General features: G+C 43.4%; 1 protein-coding gene across 2 annotated transcripts in view; it reads right to left on the reverse strand.

Annotated features, from left to right (window-relative positions):
* The window catches only part of jag2b (jagged canonical Notch ligand 2b), a 47,556-nt gene extending 37,848 nt beyond the window's left edge, over window positions 1–9,708 (reverse strand). For both annotated transcript variants that reach the window (XM_085770243.1, XM_085770242.1), the window contains exons 1-2: window positions 9,310–9,708; window positions 8,313–8,630 (exon numbers count right to left, since the gene is read on the reverse strand). In XM_085770243.1, coding sequence (XP_085626369.1) covers window positions 8,313–8,630; window positions 9,310–9,378 — 387 coding nt within the window. In that variant the 5' untranslated portion in view covers window positions 9,379–9,708. The remainder of the gene's footprint in view (window positions 1–8,312; window positions 8,631–9,309) is intronic.
* Between the last annotated feature and the right edge of the window lie 584 nt (window positions 9,709–10,292).

The raw sequence follows: 10,292 nt of genomic DNA on the forward strand, positions 1-10,292 counted from the left end.
TTTGTTAATGAGCGAAGCAACAACACAGACGTCTGTCAGACTTGTAAACTCCGGCGAAAGGAAGGACAGAAATGTGCAGTGTCTGAAGGGGGGGAAAGGTCGTCAGGGGCATGATGGTCATCAGTTTCCTACTACTACAACTACTACTAATGTTCCCAGTATGAGGTTGCACAAGCGCAATAATAATTGTACTATAACTTTTAGTACGTTCCATTACCTTTATGTTACAGATGCTGCGAGCAATTCTCAGTGTGCGTAAATCAGTTAGTCAGTGTGTGTTTGTGCAGAGATCAGAAGCCAAAATGTCATCCACTGTGCCAGGTTATAAATAATTCCCATAAAACAGCACGTAATAAAAAGGTTACTCCAAGACACCACCGAGCCATCACAACTACTCACAATCATCAGGACACATCTACGATACTAATTTAATTTTCTAATTACATTAAAGGGATTGAATGTAAACCTCTTACAATGCTGAAATATGGATGTTAGATAGATTTAATGGTGCTTTGTTTTTTAGTGTGCGCGTTACTATGACTGCACACTGTTGCACTACTTGCAGGTTTATTCTCACATTTTGCTTCAGTGGAACAATAAAAAAAAGACAGGATATATAAAATAAGAGGAAAAATCGTGACATTTCAAGGTCAGCTTTTCATCTCCTGATGCAGCAATAGCTATAATTCTTCAAAGTGCAGCACTTGGCAACTTCTTTGTTGGATATTGACCAAATCTCACACCTTTACTCAGACTGGGGAAGCTGGATCTCCCCGACTGTCCTTCAAAAGTCTGTGTAGAAAAGAAAAAAGCTCAGAATCACAATGATGCACTGCTCTCAACCTACGAAACCAGAGGTAGATGCACTCTTCTCCACTGGAAAGAGGGACGCTAACTTAACAGGATGTTCTTAGACTACGCCGTGCACTTACATCCTTGTGCATGTCCAATTTGCAGCCGTGAAATAAAAAAATGCGACCCTATGCAGAAAAAAACGGAGCTTCCATTTCGCCAAGGGAGTTGAGCCTGACTGGCTAATTGCATAATCAATACAGTGCTGAGCTGCAAACACAGGTGAGACCCGAGTGAGTGGCTTTCCACGCAGCAGCCCTGGGACCAGAAGAGGAAGGGATGGGGGGGGGGGGGGGGGGGCGCTTACAGAGAGGGAAGATAATTGTTTACTGGAGGCCTATGTAGCCGTCTCCTAGCAACAGCTCTCACAAGCTCCGTATCAGGTGTGGCAAACCATGGCAGCCTCCGTTAGCCTCTGGTTCTGCAAGTGTGTGTCCAAAATACAGCTTCTCCTTCAGCTGCAGAGCAGGAAGAGAGAGGTTTGAAGATGAACAGTATAGAGTCAAACTGTCCTACTTCCCCTTGTACCAATATTAACCACTGCACTGCATCTCCCCCCTCCCATTAGTATATGTAGCCCAGGTCTTTCAGGTTTTCTCATCAGCACGAACTGCGAGCGTTAGCATGGAAAACAACCAGAAACAACAGTGGAAAGAAATGAAGACAGCAGCTGACCTGATGTGCGTTTGTGATGTGAAAATTTCCCAAAATTCAACTAAAACCCCAGAGGCTACATAGCTACACCTACGAAGATGAGATTAAAAGAAAAAAACATGTGGTAGGTCGTCTTCTGTTAGGAGGATTTTTGTTGAACATCGGTGCCAGAATAAAAAAATAAAAAAAGGTGCAGTGCCGGTGGTGGTGAACATTTTCAGCTACTCCACCACAAAATTTGGATGCGCCGAATTTTTTTAGCCCATTCAAATCCCCGTCTGTACAGCTTCTGTACACAAAACCAAAGGCCAATGAACCTTTTCTAGAACATTTTGTGCAGAGTGATTTAATCCTTTTAAAGGTAGACGACTGTGTAGAAGTATCATCATACCCCATTCACTGGGATTCACTCTTTGATAAAGCATTATGAGTTAAGAGGTTGGTATTTAATAGTCACTGACTGACACCAATTCTGATTGTGTGTTAGAGGATGCGTCTGTCAAATCCTATTAAAACTTCATTTTTCACAAAAATACATATGTCATTTCATGTGTGCAATGGGATCAAACGCATTAATGCCTTAAGGACAGTGTCACTGTGTTATTCATTGCGATTGAGGTTTGGCAGCTATTCACACTATATGTTTGTACGTCAGAAAAGATGAAGTACAGAATCATGCTGAATCCCTAAAGCCCACCAGCCACACCGTTCAATCATGGTTGACACTTAGAAGCATTAAATAATTATTAATTAGTGAAAGTTAAAAGGTCGGACTAGTCTTCTCTTGAATAGAAATAACTTGATACAGCTTTCCTTTGACTTGGTACATAAAAGATGTGCACGTTGGTGCTTGACAGCAGCAGAGAGAGAGAGAAAAAAAAAAGTTATGATAGCAACACTGTGTGTGTTCAGCGTGCACGTGGGCAGCGCTGCAGGCCAAATCCATTCAAAAAAAGTTTGAGTTTGTTCCAGGAAAAACAGTTTTCAGCAGGTCTGTGCAGATTAACATGTTGCTTAAACTTTTGACGTGATCAGCGTTGCGAGTCTGGCTGCACGCTAAAAAGGAGTGTTTGAGCTGCAGACCACCCCGACCAAATTTGGTGCCGACTCTTAATCCATTGATCATTGATAGACGGCAGATCGCAGGGCGTTTTAAAAATGCCAGTTCAAAAGCAACCGCAACAATTTCAACAATTCAGCTTCTTGATGTGGTTGGTGTCTGTTGCAGATCATCCACAGGTCCGAGGCTAACGACATGCATCCATTTACTAGCTGAGCGAGAACCGTCGTCTGATATCCAAGTGGAGGGCAGATACAGTTACAGGCTCACAGGCTCACATCAAACGGACGTCCGGCTGATGTTGCTGAGGGGCAGGGAGGGTGAGAGAGAGTGAGAGAGAGGCAGAGAAATTCCACCGGCAATTTCATTAGTGATCAAATGGAAGTGAGACGTGTCTCTGTCCGCCTTCTCCTTCTCCTGAAGTGCACACACAGCACAGGCCAACAAAATGGAAACTCAATCAAATCGGACAAACGAGGTCTTAACTTAGTCAGCTGGATGCTGGTGGATTGCCATTAATATTTGACTTCCAGGCACATGTTCACATGCTCTTGCAATGAAAGTCATCCAGTGTCTTAATAGTAAGAATAAATCAGATGACAACGTGAAAATCACGTCCCACTCACTTCTCTCAAAAGGTTGGTTTTAGGCCATCAGGAAGCTGTTTCTGGCCACAAGCTCTAACAACCCACATCACCACCAACAAATGGCAGATGCAGTTAGACATTCATTGGTGAACATAGTGGAGCATTTAGCGACCTGAGAGTCAAATGACAGGAATATGGACCAAACACACAGCTAAAAGAGTGAATATTGGTCCTGCATCTACCAGGTGTCCAGAAACAGGGTTTGAATGAACGGTAACGCGGATAATGTTGCCACTTCTGGATGTGCGAACAATCGTATACTATGTTTGATAACAACTTATCAAATCTTGACGCCTAGGAGGATCCACTGGCGTCACCAAGTTTTCTTGACGGTCTTGTGCGTCACCAAAACAGACATTTTGGCAGGCGGGAACATGGGCATGTTGACTGAAGAGGCACGAAAGGAGGATAAACACCATTAAAAACACCGACAGACCTGCGCCAAGTTGTTCTCCATCTTGCTCCCCATTGGACAGTGTCCTCTCGTCTGATGGATTTGTTTGCATAAAAGTTGAATTGTGGTCACCTTTTGGATGCACCGCGACTGCTCACACGGCCGTGCCGCCTACCCAAAACGCTTTACGGCGGTGCCAGCAACAGTTTGACACGCTTCATAGGAAATAAACAGGGATGCGTGACTCGCTGAACGCAACAATCGCCGGTGGATCCCATGCGTAGCACGACTTGCCGCGCAGAGTAAAAGAAGCTAACATTAGCCACGCTAACAGTAAAAAAAAACATTCACATTAGCCACAGTTGTGAGAGTGTAGAGCTAGTTATGTTAGCATACCAACTTGCTTAAGTAAGTAAATATCATAAATGTAATGCTACTGTTAAAATGTTTAGTGCTAAACATTGTAATTTTACCACTAGCATTTTAGCACTGTGGTGTTAACAGTAAGATAAAAGCACCACCGTGCCCAAGCAAGCTTACTGTATTGCTAACGTGTTGCTGCAAACACTTTCTTTTAGCGAGCCGGGCTGTTCTGTCTGTATAAAATTAACAGAAATAACACTGGTTTTCATCCTCTTATATCATTTTTTTTTAAAAGAAACTGAAATATTGAACTACTCAAACCATAGCACAATTTTCAAAGAAGGTCCACAAAAAGCTAATTGATAATGCAGAACACTTAGCATGTTGTAAGATAGCCAAAAGTCTGGTCCTTTCATTAGTTGGCTGCAGATTAAAGATTCAATTAGGCTCATTGTTTAAACTCCATAAAACAGAGTCTCTCTTATTGGGGGTTTTAAAAACTCTGTTGCACTGCATTTTTCACTGCTCAAACAAATCCCCTCAGCTTCAAAAGTTTGGATTACGATATCAATGACAACTTAATAATAGACTTAAAAAACCCTTAAGGAGAAAAGCAGCAGCAGCAGTGAACATTTACTGTAAATTCAGAGCTGTAGAGAGGAACAGAGGAGGATGAGCTCAGAGGTGGCAGCAGCATCAGTAGTCAGTCTCTTTACTGGCAAGACTGAGCCTGGAGGATTTCCAAAGAATGGATGAGCATCGTGCAATCTGAGTAAAATCAGCCATTAGCGACTGCATCACACTGGTGTGATAATAACTGGACCAATGATGCCTCTCTGTCTCCTCCTCGCAGAAAGCAGCACCTATTCCCAGAAATGCATGGACCACAGTCTGTGCTAACGCTAAGCCAGGAGATGACAAGTGCTCTTTGAGAATTGGCTGGAGTGTCAATTCACAAAATTAAAAAATGCATCAAAAAAAGAAAAAAAGAAAGAAGGTATTTTCCTAACAGGATTTCAAGGTCAATTTGAAACTCACCGTCTCCTCTGGTTGGAAACGGTTCAATATGAACTGCACTGAAGCTGGAAAAATAAGGTAAAAGCAGCCAAGTCTTCTGACTTTTGACTGAAATAAGATACAGAAACTCTCCAATGCCCAACCTGATCAACTTGTACACACTTGCACAGCCAAGATGCCATGCATGCCATTATTATAGCAGCTTTTTCAGGGGAATTAATAAAGTGTTTCCTCGGAAAATGATCGTGCAGCGCATTCATTGGGGGGTTCATTTTCATTATCTTCCTCATCCCAATGACATATCACATTTTTAAGAGATACAGAAAATGCACAGCTCGACTTTCATTTTCGTTTTTGTTTCAGACGCTGGCTTGAGGATGACAGAGGAGCCCAGCCCTCACTGGTTTCCATGGGGCTCAAAATGGGCATTAGGCCAGAAGACACAGCCAATAGTACACTGCATCTTTGTTTCTTCAGTGAGGAAAGCGACAACGCCACAGCCAGTGACCCCGCAGGCTTGTTGTGACATCTGGCACTGGAATAGTGCACCGTTATCAGCCTGCGCCACTTAACAGTAAGACAACACACCAGAATAACCCTCTTCACCTCTGCCTCGAGGTGTCAGTCAGTGCTTCAAATAAGAGACTCCCAGTGCTTCATACAGTGAGTGGTGGTGAACATGAGACGCGTGATGTTTTGTACACACATAACATCAAAAATACACAGGGTGGGCTGCAGAAAATTGGTTTGCTAGGGTTGTAAATGTTGCCCCTAACCACCTCCCCACCTGGAGGGCTGAACAATAGCTCCCCCCTCATTAAATATATGGCCTTTACAGTGTGAAATCGCACCTGAAGCTCAAAAACATTAGCAGGGGCTGCTGTTAATTGACTTGAGGCGACACACAGCTGTGTGACACCCTGAAATCATTAAATTCAACAAAAGACAAAAAACCTGAATAAAACGCAATGCCTTGGACACAGACGACGATGACAAAAACACACGTCCTTGCTTTCTGTAGCTCACAGTGAGCTGCTGATTATCAGGACCCACCCATTGTGGAAATCAAGGTTTACGTTCATTGGAGTTCAACAGAATTCAGTCATTTCAACATTTTTACCGATAAATTTCCAACAAATTTAAGATTTTCCTCCTCATAGAGCTGCACGCATCTTATCATGTTCCTATTAACAGTTTGGTTTATGAAAATGTCCAGAAACATCATTCATGACATGTTCAAGTGTCTTATCTGACCTATAATCAAAGATAAACGACAGATATTCAGTTTACTATTACAGAAGTTAGATATGAATCAATTGCTTTCACAAACTGCTCAAATGATTTGATGAATGTTTCCATAAATCATCTAATCTAACTCTGCAGATAGCAATCGTTTCATTCTCAATTAATCTGATGATTACTTTCTTGCTGAAGTGAGAAACCACGTTGAAGAAAATGTTGAAATTTCACAATGACAAGATGACCTGACTTCAAACCCCTCTAAAATTTGCTGTTCAATCATCAATAGATCACTTTAGCTCCAGATTGATCTTCGTCAAAATACGCCTCCATTCAGGTCACAAGAGCCTCTAAATCCTATTATAAGTCCAGACACTTCATCTTTCTACTCTCACTTTTACTACTTCATTCAAAATCTGGATAAAAGCAGGTAGCAACATCTTAAAAACATCATACCACACTGTACATTCACTAAGAATAAAAATCTCATATAATCAAAATTACAAGTGCAGCCCTCCAAAAAACCAACAACTACTAATGTGTTCAGAGCTACACTCCACGTACTTAGCATATTTTTCCTGCCTGTTCACCTTATTCACATGCCTAATCCATCAACTATCACTCATCTGCAGTCAGACGAGCTTAATTGCCCTGGAGGGGCCACCAGGGGCCACCTGGCACCCACAGCAGGAGAGGAAGCTGTGGGGGGGGGGGGGTCGAGGGTGGTGGGGGTTGGGGGGGGCGAGGTGTCAAAACCAGCCACCAGTGTTCAACCCAAACCGCTGCCCCGAGGCGCCGCTCACTTCAGCTGAACACCGACTTCCCACTCGCAGAATAATGTCACTCATTCATCACTATAATAGAGAATTAATTGGAGCATCCATCCAACAACTGGGCTGTGCCTGCAGATAGCACGTGGCCTCGTCGTACCGTACGTCACACCAGCCTCAGATATTCAAACCAGAAACATAATCCATAAACTTATTTCCATATTAAAATCCACTTTTAACAGCTGCTTTGTCTCCTGTTTCCCCACAATCATCCAACAAAAAGGGATTCAGACCCGTCTGAAAAGGCCACGTCTGAATAAACCAAATTCGACTTGATGGGATTGTCTTGTGATGAAATTACCCTCGTGAGTCAGCATAATGTCATGTTTGGAAGTGAACAAGCTTTACTTTAGCCGTTTCTCCACACCAGAAGTAGCGGAGTTCCCTCCTCCAGGGGTCTACATATCAAAGCGTTTCCCCCAGTCTAATTACCCTATCATGGCCCTGGCAGGTGCAGGCTGGAGGACTGGAACAAAGCCAGCCCTCATATATCAGGGCAACTTTAAAAGATGACCCAGATGACACTGCAAACCACTGTAGCTGCAATCGGATCCTTGGGAAGCACGCAATCGTTTAGCTGTGATGTGTGTCAATTCTCATAAGGACAGGATGCTGCAAGGAGCCCCCACTCCCCTCCCCTAACTCCCTTTATTGTAATGAGGCCTATCTTCTCAAGGAAAAGGAACATGCACATGACCCAAGACCTCAAACTAATCATTAAGGAGGTGTGGTAAATTTGGCATCGGTTGTGTCCCATTATGGATGAAAAAAATGAAACTTTTCTACCGAGCCCCTCCTGTCAAAGCCTTCCACCAAAGAAGAAAGTTGCAACCAGTCATTTAACTAACAAGAAAATTCACCTGCGTCATGTTTCCAGCAGAAACCCCCAAACAAACTGACCAGCTCCAGCTTCTCCAAACAGAATTAACTACTTTTAATACTTTTATGATAAACTGACTGTTGATCAGACACAACAGGACAATGATGAAATCTTAGGAGAATTATTTTGAAAGGGTGACCCCTTCATCCATACCAGTGCTGCTGTGGTGAACTGGGCAAAAGCAGGATGGCAGAGTGGCTCCTCATCACTACTCACTAATGGCTGTATGTCATGTTCCCTTTGGTTTGTGTATGTACAGATGCACAGAGAAGTAAATATTCAATCACCCATATTTTTCAAGAGGTTTTGTTCCCAGTTAATCTGGGTGGGAGGGTTGTTGGGGGGGGTCAGGAAACAATCAAGAAATCGCACTCACCGGCCACGCAAACTGGAAGGGGATCACAATCTTGCCAGCGTCGTCGAGTTTATTCTGGTTGTTCTTTGCGCTCCTAAAATGAAACATATTTCCACCGAGAACTTGCGTAGATCCAGCTCCAAACGTGCACTGGCCGGGGGTGGTGACGGTCTGGTACTCCTTCAGGCACACTTTGAAGTAAGTGTCGCACTCGTCTCGAGTGCAGCGCAGGTCCTGGGAGCCCCTGGAGCCGTCGCAGCACTCCCCGTCCGCCAACTCGCCGTTTACATTCTCCACGGAGATCAGCTGCAGCTCGAAATAGCCGGTTGACTGGGACACCTAGAAACAACATGTTTAAAAAAGAAAAGAAAAGAAAGACCAATATTAAATATAGGGCCTTTAAAAAAAACAGGCTGCAGTGTGATTCAAGTGGACTTTAAATTGGTGCGTAAAGTGGCCAATTAATAACCCATATAAGGTGCATCATGTAGGCGCCATGAAGGTGCAAACATTATTAATTAGTTGCATCATGAAGGGAGCACGTGAACAGCCTCCTCTCTCTCTTTTTTTTTTTTATTTCCAGGTTACAGGGGTACCATGACCCGCTGCAGCAGCAGCAGCAGCAGCAGCCAATTGATCCAATGCAACTTTCAACTTATTTGGTCCAGGCCTCGTTCTCCCTCCAAAATAAGAGAGGAAATAAATAAAAACACAAGGAGGGGAGCTGGAGGCACTGGAGCCAAAATGGAAGAGTAAAAAAAAAAAATAAAAATAAAAAAAAAGCCTCGTATCAATTGCTCAGACTTCAATCTTGTCATGGTAACATGATCACATGCTCCACAACTGACGGCTACGTAATTCAATTATCGATTAATGTGATGCGAATATGCAGCGCCGGAGAGCAAATACATCTGCCCACGCCCACCAACTTTTGACATTGGTAATTTAAATTTATTTATATGCTAAAATAAAAATAATCAAGAAAATATTGGATGGGAAATAAGAGGCTTCTTCTTACCTCCGTCCATAACGTCAACAGCAGGCACACTATTGGGAAGCAATTCCTAATCCTGGTGCGATTCCACATGCCTCCGATTAATTAGAGTGACATAGGGGGGGAGAAGCGATAAGAAAAGACAAACAGCCGCGGAGCCGGCGACTAGTTCCTCCTCTCCTGACATGCAAAAAAATAAAATAATCACATGCGCGTTTTCTCCAGCCACCGTCTGCGTCCAACGATTTCACCGAGGCATTACATGCGTTTGTGTGTGCGGTGTGTCTGTCTGTGTATGTGTATGTGTGGTGTGCGTGTGTGTGTGAGAGGGAGAGAGAGAGAGAGAGAGAGCAGGCGGATTGCAGCGCAGCGACGGTCCATGCACAGGAGGATCCCTCCGTCAAATCTCTCCACACAGCAACTGAGATGTTTCGTAGCCACAGCCTGAGGAGAGGATGTCTGCTTTGATTGGCAGCTACGCAAACCACTTACAAATTGGCCTGCGGGCAGTCTCTGAGCCAACCGGATTAAGGGGCGGACAATAGTATAATAACCCCCACCAACCCTCCTCCTCCTCCTCCTATTGCTCCTCCACCACCACCTCCTCCTCCTCCTCTTCACCCTCTTCCTCCTCCTCCCGAAAAAAAACTTGAATTTCTATTGAGCTGCATTTCAGCAAACAAAGCCAAAGTAGTCCACTTTAATTGAACGCAGCAGCAAATATCACAATGCGCTGAGCTGCTGTTTAAATATCGTTTATAATTTTTTCATTTTTTTTAAATTTAATTCTTCCTTTTGCACTTATATAAACTTTACAGTCCCGGTGTTTAAATAAGAGTTGACAGGTTAAAATATAAACCTGCAGGTACATAATGCATTTTTGTGGTTTGGACTGTTTCCTGGAGACTGACACGTGATTTGATCATGATAATGTGATAATGCTTTTTTACCTTAAATTAACAGTAGACATGGGACACTGGTTGTGAAAGCCCCTCGGTGTGTTTTTA

The sequence above is a fragment of the Trachurus japonicus genome, chromosome 24, assembly GCF_045865225.1.
Source record: "Trachurus japonicus isolate A0001 chromosome 24, Traja_1.0".
NCBI classification, from domain to species: Eukaryota; Metazoa; Chordata; class Actinopteri; order Carangiformes; family Carangidae; genus Trachurus; species Trachurus japonicus.